At 36.5% G+C, this 18454-nt stretch overlaps 1 protein-coding gene across 1 annotated transcript in view; it reads left to right on the top strand.

Moving 5' to 3' along the window:
* The first annotated feature begins 173 nt into the window (after positions 1-173).
* kcnh3 (potassium voltage-gated channel, subfamily H (eag-related), member 3) overlaps positions 174-18454 on the top strand; it is a 133602-nt gene continuing 115321 nt past the window's right edge. The window contains exons 1-2 of the mRNA XM_058787898.1: positions 174-257; positions 360-611. Coding sequence (XP_058643881.1) covers positions 536-611 — 76 coding nt within the window. The 5' untranslated portion in view covers positions 174-257; positions 360-535. The remainder of the gene's footprint in view (positions 258-359; positions 612-18454) is intronic.

Here is an 18454-nt window from a genome sequence, read left to right as displayed (position 1 = left end):
AAATTTTGGTTTGTTTTTTTTATCATTTCCTCTGAATAAAGAATCTTTAACAAAAAGACAACCAGTACAAGGGTTCTAGCCTCCTTGCCAGATTGCTCACCACGTGACATGACACCTGCTGGTTATAGCAACTAGAGAAAGCCAGTAATATAGATGTAGAGAGGAAGGATCGTGGTGCCACAGGAGTCCACACGGCATCAGTGCGCAGTCGCCTCACCAGTCAGAGCTCCGGTCTCCAGCGCTGCCGTTACGCACAGGTTCATCTCATCTCCAAGCACCTGATTTACAAAGACACGTACGCGGATTTTCGCCCTCTTTATGACACGATGTGAGGCAGATATGTGGGCTTTTTGTTAAAGGATATGGTCACTGTTGAGCTGCCAAAGTGGAGCCGCGCGTATCACGGATCGGGGCGCTCCTGCAGGGTCTAGGATGCGCGCCCGGAACATCCCGATTCTTACCCGGGTTCGGGGCTGAGCAGGAGTCCACTGCTGGGCGCAGAGGCGGGAGGAGGACGCAGTCGACCCGCACCAGGATGCCTGTGATGAGAGGTCTGCTGGCCCCGCAGAACACCTTCCTCGACACCATCGCCACCCGTTTCGATGGCACCCGTAAGTGCGCAGCCCGTACCAACTTACCGTTCCTTCACCAAAATGTCAAATGCATATACAAAGTGTTTTGGGCAAATTTAAGTCACCCGAAGCTATTTACAATAGTGCGTAAAATGGAACAGTTGTAAGCTCTTAATGCACGCGCGTGGACATATGAAATCCTTTCGTCTAGCAGGTTGGTCATTGTCTCGTAACATTGTTCAGGGTAACCAGTGACAGCAGCGATACTGCCATACTACAGCTAAAAGTATTTTGGACAATATTTTATAATTATGCATGCACGCAGTTTTATGGCCTCGTAAAATTAGAAGAGTGCATGGAATATTTGTACTCGTCACATTGCAGGACAATTTAAACGAACTGTAAACAAGTTTAAACATAGTTACACTTAAATATAGTAAATATATTAAAATACATAAAATACATAAAAACATTTAACATTTTGGTATTGAATTAAAGTTAATGTCCATGTTATTTGTCAGCTACAGGTATTGTGTAACACTGAGCTCTGGGTAATTCTTGATTGCACTTAATAAATCTTAGAGAAAGGCATTAGTTTCATTCCCCTGTCTTGCTGAGTTCAGGTTGCTGCATATCTGCGTATTTTGGATGTTCTGTGGTGTGATCTGTTCCCTGGCATCCCTAGTACATTTTGTCTCATTTTCTTCTCGGCATCTAAAATAATTACGTAATCTGAAGAACAGAAGCAACGTAATAAGATTTAACAGTGTTTTTTAAGAATACATTTTACTGGACATCTGGATGGCTCACTGAAAGAGGGTGAAAGAGGACAAAAATCTTTTAAAGAGGAAGACAGGTGCATCTGTCACTACTCCAGTGCTGCAGATGAGTGTGAGAAGACACACTTTTGAGCTCCCTTCCCATTCTTTAGGCCGATCTTTCATCTAAAGCCACACAGAGTAAGTGTGTGGCGATCTAGCTGATTTGTAAAGTGTTTTTTGAACAGAAGGGATGAGTAACTTGCGTTCTGTCCGGCTGAGCCGTGGGTGTGTAAGTGGATAGAGGGTCGCTAACATGCAGCTTAACGTCCAAAACTAGATATTCTGGGTTAAATTCAAACTAAGCTGAATTGACAGCGTTTGTGGCATAATGTTGATTACCACAAAAATCAACTCTTCTTAATAGCTTCAATAGTATAGCCAAAAACATAAACAATATGCATCAGGTTGATACCATTTAAATGTGGGGGGAAAAAATGCTTACTAACCTTTGCTGTTTAAACTGTCCAACTTTGTTGCCGTGACAACGAAATTCCATAAACCCTGTAACCCCAAGAATGACTAAAATTATTCAGCTTTTTAGTTTGACCAGAATAATTAATTGAACAGCTTTTTGGAAAATTATAATCTTAAAAAAAAAATGGCCACATTTACTTCTATTCATAATATTCATTTAAAGATCTGGATTGGTGATTGAAAGGCTGTACAAATCACTCATAGGTTCATCACTATCAATTTATTAGCAGATGTGTGCAACCTCTAGATCACAACCCTCTTTAACTGATCATCAGTGAAAAATAGATAAACACAGAGGGGGACTGCTTTTAGAGAAAGACCCCTATGACTGTTAATAGAACTGGAATAAAAGCCTGAAATAAAACGCCTTCTGGAGATCCTTCCCTCAGAGCTGGTAAAGACAAGAACTCATATTACCATTTGCCACTTGATCGCCTCGCACATGGTTGGGATCAGCTGCATTTAAACTCAATGTGATGTGCACTATCAAAGGTTTTATTCTGCTGTTTGATGCCAGAGAAAAGGAGAGAAAAAGAGAGTTTTATGCTGCTGGCGTGCACCCATTTGAGAGGAGTTCAAAGACAGACCCATAGAGAGAGGGCATAGTTGCTGCAGACACTGATAAACATTGGACTTCATTAATGCTCTGGGGCTCCTCACATTCACACATTCTAACAGGAAGTGATGGACTCAGCCTTTATTGTGGCTGATATTTTGAGAGTATGCATTAGGGATGACCGGATCAATCTTTAGAGATATGATTTTTCTGAAAATGATATTAAGAGGCCAGGAAGACACAATATTGATCCTATGTTTTTTATTTTTATTTTTTATTATTATTCTAAGAATTTATCCTAATGATGATATAAGAAATAGTAAAATATATAAGCTGTAAAAAATATGAGTTTGTTTTTATTATAATGATATTCAAATGTAATAAATATTGAAATATACAGTATAAGCTGTGAAAAATCTGAACTTAGTTAAAAGTTAGAACTTAGTTAAACAAAATAGTTGTGTAACACTCATCTTCCACTCATCTGAATATGAATAAAAATGCTAAAAATTGCAAGCAGTCAGACAGCATTCAGCCACAGAGAGCACTTCTTGCCAAGGGTAATGACAGGGAAAAAAAGAAGCATAATTTGCATCATTTGTTATTTTACTTCACTGCATGACAACAAAGCTAAATGTGACCTGTATTATAGTCTCATAGCTATAGCTTTAAAAAAGACAAAAAAAAAAAGGAAATTAGTCCGTCTGCTAATTTTAAGTTTAGGCCTATTTTGTGGCTATAATTATCTGTTTTATCCTCAGAAATCATACAACTTTGATAGAACTTAGTATTGGATTGATAAGTAAACCCTAGCTCTAAGGGATATCGCTCCAGCGCTAGTATGCATTTATAATTTCCCTGTCTTTCTAGATTATACTGACTGACCTTACAACCATGCAAGATAGATTTTTGTTGTTATTGTCTACATATATTAGTCCTCTTGAGCATGAAGATGTCAGACAGATCGTCCTCCATCTGCTAGAGATGTGTTGATCCCTAGACATCACATCTCGCTGCACATTCTCGATATGAGCTAACTAAATCCAGCTATCCGAAGTGTTTGCAGTGAAGAGTTTCGGATTCAGAGAGAATGTAAAAAAAGGATGTGATTCGGTCTTTGTCATCCATATTCAATCAAACATTCATTCAGAGCATTCAGCACATTTCAGACAGAATAAATGCAGGCCTTTCCATTCACCGAACACACAGTTAATTATACACCCCCCAGCAAACCGAGTGCAGTCATCATAATTAACAGCCGCCAGTGTCAAGAAATCATCTCGGCCTGTCTGAGCGTTTGTTAAATCTGCAAAGCAGATGAGAAAGCAACTGAACAAAACATCAGAGTGAGACATAGACTGAGTCTAGTCGCACAGTTGCACACACACACACACACACACACACACACACACACACACACACACACGTAAACAATCACATTCTCTTCTTGACAGAAGCTAATGTGTACTTGATTTGTGGCCTTTTGATGAGTACCTAATATGTAATACACAATACCATTCAGAAGTTTGTATTTGGTAGGATATTTTTGGTAATGTTTGTGAAATAAGTCTCTCACCAAGGATGCCTTTCCTAGTGAAAAAAAAAAAAATTGAAATACATTTATTTCATGCTAAGTATACTGCAAATTCATTTACAAAGGCCTATTTATGTATTTAAAAAACCCTGCAATTGTACTTTTAGTATACTAAACTGGTCTGCTAAAATGGAACGACTAATTTTGTACTTAATGCACTTTAATTGTGCAAAAGTAATGCTGAAGTCCAACTAAAGATATAATGAAGTATATTTTAGCATAAAGTGGAATTATTGCAAGTATACTTTAAGTACACTTTCAATATCTTGCATTTAAAGACAGATATTATTCAAAGATCATATAATCCTCGTCAGTAGTGATATTAAAACACATTTTAGGCTTAATATTAAAAAATGTGCAATTTAGAACACCATTTATCTGAAATAAAAACATGTTATAATATATATATATATATATATATATATATATATATATATATATATATATATATATATATAATGTGCCCTTGCTGAATAAAAGTATTAACATATTGTATATGTATAAGAGCAAATGTATAAGAGATCAGATATTTCATATCGCTGTGTTCTGGTCAGTACTCAGCTTCCATTTTGCTATGGTCACAGTGCCAGAAATACCCTAATCGAGCCAGCAAGTCCTTGTATTAGTGAATCGTCTATATTAATTTTGTTCGTCTGCTCTCCGTAATCAGGTTAGAGTATGTTAACCAGATGGACCCTTTCTTGGCTCCTGTATGTCTGTGTGTGTGTGTGTGTGTAAGTTGCACAAACACACTCACACACACACACACATTTCTCTCACTTAAGCACATCTAGTCTCCTGGAGACCCCCCTTCTGTAATTGTTCCAGTCAGCCATTTTGGCCAGTTTTCTTGCACCTGTGTGAAGCAGTCAGGTCTGCTTCTTCAGTTCCTCTCTCTCCCTTTCCCAGGCTTTCTTTGGGCTGCTCATTTGTAGCCATAAGGCAACCATTCAGAATACCCTAGGATCCAGAACACCATAGCAATCAGTGCTCAACATTGATTTTTAGTTCACAAACGAGATGGATTTACAGTAAATGATGTGTGTTTGAGAATATCTATCACTGGTAGAATCCAACTAGCAACCGGACATGAGCTGGTCAGCACAAAAACTATATGAAGTTTTGCCAGAAACTATTGTTAGTTACCATGGTGAATTTTTGTAAGGGTTGCAGTGGCTGCATTTCTGGAAGGAGATAGGGTAACGGTAATCAGCAAAATCCTGAAATGTCTGTTTGGTGTTTTCGAGGCGATTCAGCACAGGCTACGGCTGTCTCATGAAGTTAGGATGACGTCTAAATGGAAGACTGGTTTTCTACTAGTTTTTTATGTGTTTGTGTGTGGCTAAGAGTTTCTCCCCAGGGTGGTGTACTGGCTCCATGGTTAGGCACAATCTGCCCCTCATTATAAAGAGAAGACAAGAAAACATTGGCCACCAGTGAGACAACAATTCAGAGAGAAACAGAGAGAGACAGGCTGTGAATGACCTGAGAGACAAGTCACATAGTGCCTTCTTCTGTGGCAACACGCGAAGCTTCCAAATTGACATCCCTGTCAGAACCCTTTGTGTATTATGAATGTGAGGTCTACGTGTAAACAACCAAAAATTCACTCAATTGCACAAGCACTCAGGACAGACTCTGCAGGCAGAATGCTTCAAGAATAGGCAGTAACACAGAATTAAAACACTAATTAAAAAATGTAGAGTTGACTGCCTAAGTCACATTCAAAGCGTTCTCATAGAATTTCACATGAATGTGCAATGAAAATCTTCTATAGTATTTTATATATACTGTATATAAGACTCTCTCCAGTAATCCAGTAAAGAACCTGTATATCTATATGTCAGTGTTTCTTGTATTCACTGACTGGGTACAAGGCTAAATCTTACTAAATGCATGCTGTCATTATACGAAGAGTCAGAGACAGAGTTGAGTGGAGAAAGCAAACATCAAACTGAGAGACACTGAGCCTCCTGTGCGGCGTAATTCTCCAAAAAATTCTCTAATATCATGACACTTGCATAAACACTCACGCATGCGAACATGTCGTGCAACAGGCGGCATTCCGTTGACAGTTAGAGTTTGCAGTGACTCTAATTGGTCTGAATTAATGAACTCCTTTTCACTGGTCTATTGACAAAACAGTGACAAAACTTCCTTAATTAATCAATAAAGGTTTCCATTTACTGTGGCAATCTGATGCCTATGATTAATTCAGAACAAAGTCTATGAAACTTTTATGGCATTAAAACTATAAAAAAATAACCAGCAGGCTGCCTTCGGAACGTAACCGTGAACTGTGATATGAGACTAATTACTATGATACTGCAGTGCCTCTAATGCCTCTGGCAATCTGACTTCAGCCTTGCAGGAAGTTACGTTTTTTTGTAACAAACAATCCTGTATATTGCATTGACTACAAAGGGCCAGGGCTGTTTATTACTGTGTATTATATCAAGATTACAACATCCTCTTTTGTTTACTATATTTCTGATGTGTTTCCAGAAACGTTTAGGTTATAGTGTCACTACTTCAAACTTTGCTGTTTTCATAGGCTGTGTAGAGATTATTTGATTAACTTGTTTGTTTTGACATTTTAGTGGTTTATTTCAATTTTGCACAAACTCTAGGAGGTGTTTTGCTGACATATCTAGATATATTACAAAAGATGTAGAGGCACGTCAAAGTGCAGCAGAAGCCTTAAAAACATCTCTCAGGGACCTATAACATTAAATTGTGAAGCTAATGCCATGCAATGTTGTGGATTTCCTTCAAACAAAGGCTCTTAACCATGTCCAAATGTTTTATCCAATAACCAAGTGTCAGTCATTGATGGGAGCACTGAAGAAAACAAATCAAAGGCTCGTAGAGGAGAACTTTGGAAGCACTTCGGGGTCTCCAGGCACTACGGGATAACATGGCTCTACTAGGCGATGCTTTGTTGAATCACAATGAATCCATATGTATGAAAACTTCTGAAGCTCTTTCATGCCTAGGGCTGTGAATGCTAGGGAGAGAGAATATTCAAGGTCAAGACTATTGGTTTAACTTCATACCAGCAGATGGATTTGATGTCTTGGCTGAAATTTCATCAGTTTTTTTTTTTTTTTCAACTTGACTTTTTTGACACGAGACATTATTTTATACAGCTGACCAGTGGTATAAAGTTGGGTGCGGGACGACCTGTTTTTGACCAAAGGCCTTTAGACAACGTCCCTAATTTGTCAGTTGTTGAAAATCAAAATGATTAAGTCTACTTCAGTTCTGCTTAACACGTTTAATGATATCTTTACATAAATATTCACACAGTCTGCCTATATGAATATTCATATTCTACAAAATATGCACATAATTGCAGCATACAATTATATTAGATTTTTATATTATTACACCTGCACCTGTTAAATTCTGTTTTTAGCTTGCGTCTCCTTGTGATTCAAGTTGCTTCTTAACAGATGGTGGAGGGAGGTATTTGTGAACGATCCGGAAAGGGGTGTTTGAGGTGACAGGAAAAGTGGCAGTGACAAGTGCGGGTTTGTCATCCAGGATCAAAGTCACTGTCATCCACAAGAGCGAGAACAGCACAGCGGTTCACTGGCAATATTTACAGGTGATCTCTCACATAAGGAGCTTGTTCCAGGATAGTAAAGCACTTTAGCGATCCTAGAATTTGTTAAGAAGCTTAAAGAAAATGTTGACGTACAGTCCTAAAGCAATGGGACTTTTAACTGTTTGTGAAAACAGATGTCTTTGTACATGTCTCCAATCAACCGAAAAACACAGAAGAGCTGTTGTTGGGATTTTCAATTGATTCTTTCTGCAGGTTACATCAATACACCAATAGGTGGCGATATAAATAAATGTCCCTATAAACGATTAATTGAGTCATTCATTCAACCAATTCATTCAAAAAACACTGATTCGTTCAGGAACTTATCAATTAACTGTATTTATGAGTGAGTCACTGAATTATTCACTCAACCAATTCTTTTTGAAACATTGTTTCATTCAGGAGTGAAATGCCACTTCTGTGTGTTGCTCAGAGAAACGCAACAACTCAACTATGACTTTATTTTTGTTTGTGGAGCAAAAACACACTAGTATCTGGCAATATCGCATATGAAATGCATACTAAAGAATAAAAAAAAAATCCTGATAATTTACTCAACTCCATGTCATCCAATATGTTCATGTCTTTCTTTCTTCAGTTAAAAAGAAATTAAGGTTTTTGAAAGAAAACATTCCAGGATTTTTCTCCGTATAGTGCACTTCAAGGGGCAACCAATGGGTTGAAGGTCCAAATGGCAGTTTCACTGCAGCTTCAAAGGGCTCTACATGATCCCAGCCAAAGAATAAGGGTCTTATCTAGTGAAACAATCGAACATTTTCTAAAATAAATAAATAAATAAAAATGATATAATTTTAAACCACAAATGCTTGTCTTGACCCTGATTCCTCGGCTGGGATTGTGTAGAGACTTTTGAAGCTGCATTGAAACTGCAATTTGGACCTTCAACCCATTGTTCACTGAAGAAAAATCCTGGAATGTTTTCCTCAAAAACCTTAATTTCTTCTCGACTGAAGAAAGGAATACATCTTGTATGACAATGGGGTGAGTAAATTATCATGACATTTTTATTCTGGAAGTGAACTAGTAACCTTTAATATTAACTTCTTGTCTCCTGAATGGTATAAAGCAATATCACACACACAATCATGATTGTAGTATTTAAAGTAATCAGTATAATGACATTCATTAGACGGTCACTCATTTTTACTATTCAAGTGCTTTTGAGATCAATGTATATATTACAGCATTGGTGCATTTTTTGTTTCCATTTATTTTGAAGCGTGGCAGTCTAAAAGAAGCTGATCTGTCTTTTTAGTTAGTGAAATGATACATTTAAGATTGTGTGAAGTGTTGTCTGAATGTAAGTAAAACTCTCAGGGGATACAGAGGTGATAGTCTGTTGTGTGTTTCAGATGGTAATTTTCCTCGCTTTAGCTTGTCATTAATAGTTACACTGGTTGCCGTGTTCAAGAGACTTGTGTTACGTAACATAACCTGCTGTTGATTTGAATTAGACCCATGGTGACTCCAAATGTCAGGCGTCTCCTGCCTTCACTACCCACGCTCCCTTGCTTTGCATCCCTCACTCAGCACACCCCTCTGCAGACCCATGGCCATGTGTTATTCTGAATGACATGAGCCATCATGTCAGGCCCTCAAACTGAAGTACTAATTAGCTTTTGCAGCGAATTACTCCTTGAGTGTAATTCCTCCTTGCATCAAGGCCTCAGTTTTTAACCATTATTTCTGTTTGGAGGGAATATTTGTGCCATTATTTTTTACATTAATCATAAAAGGAAAGGGTTAAAGGATGTGATTAAGTTTAAAGGAAAAATTGCAATGTAAATATGCTCCCTTAGACAGAATAATCCATGCTACGTCAGTTAAACAGTCATCTGTGATACGAAATATCTGTCTGTAATCTATATGTGTGTATGTGTACATGAGCATACCTTTATGTGTGCATGGATTCATAACCAACACCTGGCACATGGAGAAAGTTAAGGGATTCGTTTTTCCAAAACATTTCCAGAGCTTTACAACTTTACTTATGACTCAAACTTCATAGAATAGAATTAGAAATCACTTATCCATCCTTAAGTGGTGAGTAAACTGCAGAAAAACCACTAAGCCTCGGCTAAGCGCTCGCTGTTGCTTCGCTTCTGCGTGTCTCGCTGTGGCCGGGCCTCGTCGAATCAGCCGGTAATTGGCCCCGCTTCGAACACGGGCAGACGCTTACCGCAGCAGATGGAATTCACTTGATTAAATATCCTCAGCTCCATCAGGGCTGAATGTCCCGTGAACCGTTTCTCCTTAATACACACACCAGCTCGCTGGAGAGAACGACCCTGCAAAGCCCGACAGCTCTGCAAAGATCATCGCTTTGATTTAGATTTTTAAAGAAGATCTGCTTCTGCCATGCAGACTTCTGTTCCTCTGCTCCAGGTCTGAATGCACAAAAAGGAACTTGCAGTTAATTATGCAAATGCTAATTGAGCCAAATCAGGGTTTTAATCATCGTATACACAACATAGTTCTAAAAAATTTAACTATGTGGTAACATTCATTGAAGGATGAACACACAATTAAACACTAAGCCTGTTTGAAGCCTAATGTCGCTGTCCGTGGTCCTGTTGAGGTTCTTAAGAATGTGTGGGTTATGCATAGTATTATGCAACTAATGAAACGTATTCCCCCACAGTGTCATTTTCATTCAATCACAGAATTTTGTGGTACAAATGATGGTGGAGGAGTTTCCATTTTTAACTTTTTTTTAAAATAAAATGGCCATCTCCATTGTCTCTTTGAGGCTAATTAAATAGTTAGCATTTATGTATCCTAAATATACACATTTAAATAAATATTTTGGCTTGACCTGAAATGATGCACTACAAATATATATATATATATATATATATCCTACTAGGGATATTTACATGATATTTACATTATTTTTATTGTTCAAAATATTGTTGGTCAAGATTCGAATTATGAATAATTTTCACATGTAAATATTGAAATTGACATTTTATGATATGACATACAGTAATTAACCAATTTATAATAGATTTTCATAGTTTAAAATTTCGACCTTGGGGCAAGGATCAAACAATTAAAATTAAATTTTATCCAAAGCACTTAAAAATTAAAGCAACTCCACATGAAAGGCATTTGAAAAGAAGAAATAAATGATGAATGCATATTAAAAAGCCTCTGAGACAGTTTTAATGCGACCTTCAAATACAAAAAGAAAAAAAGAAAGTTGAAATCTGCTGGCTTTAATAATAAAAAATCAACTTCTTTAATGTGCCTATAACTCCCATAAACACAATCCTTGTCTGAGAGATTCAGGAAGAATGTCCCTTTTAATTTCCTCTATTTATGAGCCTTTCCTGAACCGATCACATCATGGTTGCACATTAGCTGAGTTATTAGGGTTTGTAATGTGTACCGGTCAGGTCAGGTTGCATGTTCAACGAGTTTGACTTTCCACTCATGAAAGCTTTCTGCTCTTTAACTGCAGTGTTTATTGGTAAAACCTATAAAGTTCTAGCTGCATTATGAGAGCACATCAAACAAGAGTGCCCTTTTAAAGACACTCGGTAGACAGAGATTTTATTGTGCAGCTGTGTTGTATGTTCATATTGAGCATCACTGTATGTGTATTATGCATCAATTGGACGAGTTGCTGGCCTTATAGGTTTTGTTTGTATGTATGTATTCGGGTGAGGTCATAGTGTTTGTTCCAGAATAAAGTGACCACACAGTGTGTATATTTACACAGGACTACTCTCTGGTGCATTTTTATGATTTCCTTGAAGGCAGCCAGTCACCATAAAGACTTCAAATTTTACAGCAATGCCCAGTGGTGGCATTGGTCTCGAGAAAGCATGAATTATTTAAGGCTAATCATTTATGAATGACATAGACGTTAGGAGCTCGATTGTTTTTGCTTGTGCCAGTATTAAAACTGAGTTTATGTCAAAAATAACAGCTAGTTATTAAAGACCTTTGGTGAAGTTTGTTCTTCTTGAATGGGGCTATTGCTCTTTTGTAAGATGGCTTTGATAATTTTAATGATCATATTCCTTATTGTTTTATGATAACGTCCACTAACATAAACATGCAGTAGCTCTTTAGTATGTTCACATGTGATATGATGATGTTGTAGCTGTTCTTTTTTTTATATACATGTGGTATAATATAGTTTTATAGACTGAAATTCTGAAATGAGAATAAATGCACATAAAAAGAGGAAATAATGAAAGCATATTAAAAAGTCTATTAAAAAGTAAACATTTAAGGACAATTTATGTTAGTATAAACCTTATAGTAGCTTTTTATTATGTTCATGTGTGATATGATGTACTTTTTTGTAGCTGTACTTACATAAACAGGAAAACAAACAAACAAACATGTAAACAAGTAAACATTCCCAAGTACACACACACATGTTCAGTGCTCTTCATTAACCTCAACATGTGCCTGAGGTGTCTGTCTTGGTTTCTACACAATTCTACATATGTGTTTGTTCTCCAGATGCGTTTCTATGTGCATTTCTCAGATCTGAGGTGCTGTGCCCTCTCTGGCCCTGTGCTATCTGAAAGCAGCAGGCTGTCTTCTTTAATTGGAGACTGAAGAACAAGAGTGAGCAAGCTGAAAGGGCCAAAAAAGAAAACCTGTCTCTTTCTTACACACACACACACACACACACACAGTCTGGCATTTGTGGTTTACAGGGACTCTCCATAGGCGTATTGGTTTTTATACTGTACAAACTGTATATACTATTTCCCTACACCAACCCTACAAACTAAACCTACCCCTTACAGGAAACTACTGGCAATTTTTGAATTTCATAAAACACCATTTTGTATGTTTTTTAAGCCTTTTATTTTACGGGGACACAGGAAGTGTCCTCATAAACCATGTTTACGTTGTAGTACCCATGTTATTATACACATTTGTGTCCTCATAAACCATATATACCAGTACACACACACACACACACACACACATGCACACTATATATACAATAAACAAGACCACCTTTTATTCCAGGATTGTATGCACTTTAGGCCTGGACAAACCTGACATGTGACCTCATACAGCACAGAGACTGCTGAAAGAGCATCACAATAAACGTAATTTAGTTCATGTCAAAGCCCACCTAAAGGCCTCATTTAACAACAAGAAGGTTTGATAGATGGAAAAACATGCTAATTATTCCCCAGAGGATGTTCTAGACTTTTGAGCAAGGACATCCCCCTAAATGGACACCAGGGATTCTTCTTGTGTGTGGTGATTAAGTAAAAAAAAAAAAAAAAAAAAGTGGGTAGTGGGTAGATATCTTCCACCACAAATACAATAGAGTCCCCTGATATATTTTTGTGTCCTCCATTGAACTGCCCAGCAGGAAATGTTCATGCCTGCCACCACAGATCGAAGGGCTGTACGGACTGTGATGCACAGACTGTGAAACAGCAAGAGTGCTGTATTTCTCTGCATCTCCTTGCCTTCCTCTTCCCACTCCTCTTATATCATTGGTCCAACTGTATACTTGTCCCTCTCTCCAAAGTGTATTGTTTACGAGACACTGCGCCCTTTTAAATTGGCACTCTGGTGAAAAAAGACAATCAGGAAATTAAAAAATTAAGAAAACAATTAAGATTTTTGTGTTTTTGAAAGAAGTCTCACCAAGCTCAAGAAACATTTCTTATTATCGATTGTGCTGCTTTTTGAAGAAACTTCTTTTTTTTTTTGGATTCCTTGAGATGTAGAAATTTTAAAAGGACATGATTTCTTTGAAATAGAAATCTTTTGTAAAATAAGTGTATTTTACTGTCACTTTTTTACTGTTTCACAGCATTATCATTTTACTGTATTTTGATTAATATAAGCATAAGATACTTTAAAAGCATTTTGACTTGTATTGATTTGTGTTTGTGAATATGTGATTATAATATATTATATATTTTTAATAATATTCTATACCATAAATGTATCCTATATTTCATGTTTTTTTCCCTTTCAACCATTAATAGATTAATCAACTTTTACCTGTATAATCTATTTAGTTTATTTGATTCTTAATTTTTCAATCTTAATGTCGGTACTGTCCATCTTTAGGTTTTGAGTTGATATTGTATTTTAGAGTTCTTGGATCTTTTTCATAAAACTAGTCCTTATGATTCATGCACCACATTCCAAGTCTTCTGAAGCCATCCAATTGCTTGGTGTAAGGAACAGACAGAAATTTAAGTTGTTTTTCAGGAGAAATATTGTTTTCTTTCAGTACATTCAAAAACCACCACATGTAGTACATGGATAATAAGATTTATCATTTTTGGTAACACTTACAGTGAACAATTCTTACAAGCTGCTTATTAGCATGCCTATTATTAACATATTGGCTGTTTATTTGTACTTATAAAGCACATATTCTGCATTATCATATTCTACATCCCTAATCCTACCCGCTTAATAACTACCTTACTAATTATTAATAAGCAGCAAATTAGTAGTTTACTGAGGCAGAAGTCTTAGTCAGTGGTTTGTTAAAAGCGAGAACTGGACCTTAAAATAAAGTGTGACCCTATTCCTTTGAGAAATAAATATTTACATCTGATTTTCTCTTCTCCGTTCTAGTTATTTTGGTATTTCTGTGCTACTGAAACAGCTCAGCTGTCACTCAGCTGCATCTTGACAAGTCCTATGTCAAGGATAAAATGAACACTGGGCTGACAACAGTGATGACAGTACATATGTGTCTATCGGCGAATGTGAATCAGAAATCTATGAGATCTCTCATCTCAACCTTTCCCTTTGGATGTGATCTACACACACACTCAGACTCAGGACAATGTATGTGTGTGTGTGAGTGCTTTCTGCGCATTCCCTCGGGCTCTGTGTAGACAGAAATACAAAGGCAGACACTTGCTTTGCTTCTCTGGAGCTCCAGCATGGAACATTGATGTGGTTAGATGTCCAAGCCAGAGTAGGATCCAGGAAATCTCTCTAATCCAAGTCAGTGACAGAATCAAAACAACAAGCAGGTCTGATGGATGACGGACAGTCTGAACTTGAAGTTACATGTTCTCCACTGGGTAGTTTTACAAACAAATAGTTCTTCAATAAAGGAAAAGTTCATCCAAAAATGAAAATTCTGTCATCATTTACTCACCCTCAAGTTGTTCCAAACCTGTATGAGTTTCTTTCTTCTGCTGAAAAGAAAAAATATATTTTAAGGAATGCTGGTAACCAAACAGCTTCTGGTAGCCATGGCATTTTTTTCCATACAATTTTTTTTCATGAATAGAAAAGAACAGCATTGATTAAAAGTCTTTATGGTCACTTTTGATCAATTTAATGCATCCTTGCTGAATAAAAGTATTAATTTCTACTTACCCCAAACTTTTTAACAGCAGTGTATATCTGCTAAAAGTGTATTGTGTCAGTGTTTAACAGTACACTAGCACACAGATGGCTTTACATGGACTAAAAGCAGTACATACTCTAAAACTTTGGTAACACTTTATTTTAGGGTCTCTTAACTAGTTGCTTATTAGCATGCATATTACTAGAATATTAGCCATTTATTAGTAGTAATGAAGCACATGTTAATGCCTTATTCTACATGACCTTATCCTACATCCCTAATCCTACCCAACACCTAAACTTAACAACTACTGCACTAACTATTAATAAGCAGCAAAATAGGAATTTATTGAGGGAAAAGTCGTAGTTAATAGTGAATAAGTGTATTTTAAAGTGTTACCAAAACTTTTAATCTAAATCTCAACCTGACTTTAAGCTAATGTTCACTTTGTATATTTTTCCAAGCTGTTATCATATTTCGTCCTCTATTCTGTTTTGTGTATTATATCGTGCTCGGTATATTCAGTCACATTGCCATCTACCATTATGCTGTTTGTGGCTTTTGGACTCCATCATTTATATTGTGACTTGAATACACAGAATGCGAATTGCTCTTTCATATGCTCTTTCACCTTACCTTGCAATGCATTCTCATTGGGCTCTTGTTAAAACGGCAGTTTTCTGTCATGTGTTTTTCAGTAATGCGGACCTGCACTGCACTGTGTGTATATTAATCCAAAGCATAACGTTCTTTCCTGTCTGATCTATTTAGTGTGTTTTCTTACTGTGGGCTCTATAATTTGAGCTGTATAATGGTATACCTGTCAGGATGTGGATGTTCTTTGTGTTGGTGTAATTTATGAAAAATGCCGGTTTCATTTTTTTTTTTTGAAAGAAACACTCCATTTGATAGGAACAGTCTCATCAGGAACATTAACTCAAATAGACCTTTAATGTGCCTCTCTATTATTTAATAGAGAACATCAGATGAGTGTAGATGAGGAGAGTTCTTCGTATTGTGTCCTGTAGCTGAAGTACATCTTTTCAAGGTTATGAGAGATTTTTCTGAGAAGCCGATGATGTCAGTTTCAACACACTCTCATGACAATTTGTTACCATTTTGTGTTTTGATGAATTTGTGGCTAATTTGTATGATATTATTTCTATGTTTTCATGTGATCTGCTCATGGCCCACTGACAGTTAGGTTTAGGGGTGGTCCTTCATGCTTAATTCTTTCCCCCAAAATCATAAGTTTCCATACAATTTCATACAAAATCGCCACCTTGTGAAATAGTTTGATTTTCTCTTGACGTCGGGTTGTCAATTTACTGCTCTAGTTTAACCTTTAACCATGATCACAGCATGTTTAATGCGGTCACGAACTGCGTTTTTAAAAATATTTTGTACTGTTCTCTGAGGTCCACTTATAATGTTATCAAGATATTTACATTAAAAAAACATCATAATTTAGAAGTAATACAACTCTTAAAAATAAAGGAGCTTAAAAGTTTCTTTACAGCGATGCCATAGAAAAAACACATTTTTTGGTTCCACAAAGAACCATTCAGTCAAAGGTTCTTTAAAAAAACATCTCTTTCTTACATTCTTATAATCAGAAGAACCTTCTTTCGCCACAAAGAACCTTTTGTGAAACAGAAAGGTTCTTTATGGAACCATTTAGACAAAAAGGTTCTTCTATGGCATCGTGAGGCACCTTTATTTTTAAGAGTGTAGGTTAATTTATAAAATAATTCTCTGCCCTCGAGAAAGTTTTGAGTTCTGAAACTTACAGGATGTTTTTATACAATTACCTCTTATATGTTCAAAGATCAAGGGAATTTTGATTTCTCAGTTCATGGCCCCTTTAATTGGAAAGTGTAATGTCTGTTTCTATTCATGCTAATGCATTCTTGGTTATTCATCAATTCATTAGCATAGATTAATTTTGCATTCCTCTCTTGAAAACAATATTTTTTCATAAACCTGTTATCAATTAATTTTCTTTATTTTAAAGCACTTTATAAACACACTGTAGACATGAAGCCTGTTCCAAATGGTGGCATAAGTATACCACCTTCTAAGATACCTCATTTGGCCAAATTCAAATGTAAGACAACATGATAGACAAAATGTAAGCCGAAAACTCAGTCCTACAATGAACTGGAATTGGAAGATAGAGGGTGGAGTCAAGAGAAATGCCAAATATAATTTTCATTGTGTTCTTTACTTGAAAGTATTCTTAAAATACTTCTAAGTTGGCATTTAAATTAACCTTATTACTTTCTAAATGCCGTTAGAAAGTCATCTTATGAATGATGCTTCCATGCATGTTTAAATTTTTAAAATATTTTTATCTCCATTTCTGGTGAAACAGCAGACTTGTCTCTGGTGACATACTGGATTTCTCTGATCATTTAGTCTGCTAAAGCTCTCTTTGTCCAATTAACAACTAATGGATAAAACCTACCCTACATTTTTTTTTCTTAATCGATAATCTGTTTCATTCAGATGCACATCACAATATGGAAGAAAAGATCTGTCACCTACACTGTTTCTTTGTTAGCATAGCAACATGCTAATGAAACTCCACTGAATGCAACTGCAAGCTAATGGTGCATTTAAGTCATGTCGGATACATCGTATTTACGAGTTGAACGCACATGAACGCCACCACAAAGTTGTTGTTACGAGTGGGAAACTCAAAATTTTCTTTAAGCCCAGAGTTTCCGAGTTGGGGGCGTGTCAGTGAAAAAACGTGTCGGATGCAATGGCAGCCAAAGACTAAAGATATGCAGCGTCGGTAAAGTTGTTGAAATGAATAAAATTATATATATTTTTTGTAATGTACAATCAAACTATATAAATTACATATACACAATATTATATTATTGTATAATTATAATATAATATATCATTATTCAGTTTACATCACCTTCATAAATTAAATAAAAACGGAAAAAATAAAAAACACACTGATGCACATTCTTCATTCAATATTTTGTAGATGTAGAGTTTAAAAAATCATTGAAATTTATGTAGAGAAGTTAAATCGCCATCTTTTTCCGACCAAAGTGACTTGAACGTGATAACGACTTGTCAACTCGTAAGTACGAACATCCCAGGAGGACTTGAACATTAGCCTCGAGTTCTTTCCTAAGTAGTGCTTTTCAAATTAGGAACTCTGGAGGTTCCTTTTTTGGTTAGAATGCTGCCCATGTACAGTCTGCTAAATTTTGGAACAGAGCTTTAGTGACAGCAGTAATATCAACTATCTGCGGTAATCATCATGTTGCTCTGGTGCTGCTGGAATCAAGCAGCCACATTCATAGCACCTTTGCTGGCTGTTAATAAATTGCTACAACAGCACGAATTCACAAACGAGAGGGTCCTAATTTCGTTTTAATGTAGAGCAGCATTAAATTCATATTATGCAACAGTAACCAATTAAAGGTATCTTTTTCGGGCAGCCAATCAATACCAAGCAAAAT

This window comes from Onychostoma macrolepis, chromosome 09, assembly GCF_012432095.1.
Source record: "Onychostoma macrolepis isolate SWU-2019 chromosome 09, ASM1243209v1, whole genome shotgun sequence".
NCBI lineage: Eukaryota > Metazoa > Chordata > Actinopteri > Cypriniformes > Cyprinidae > Onychostoma > Onychostoma macrolepis.
The sequence above is the reverse complement of the archived record's forward strand: the minus strand, read 5'-3'. Positions and strand labels throughout refer to the sequence as shown.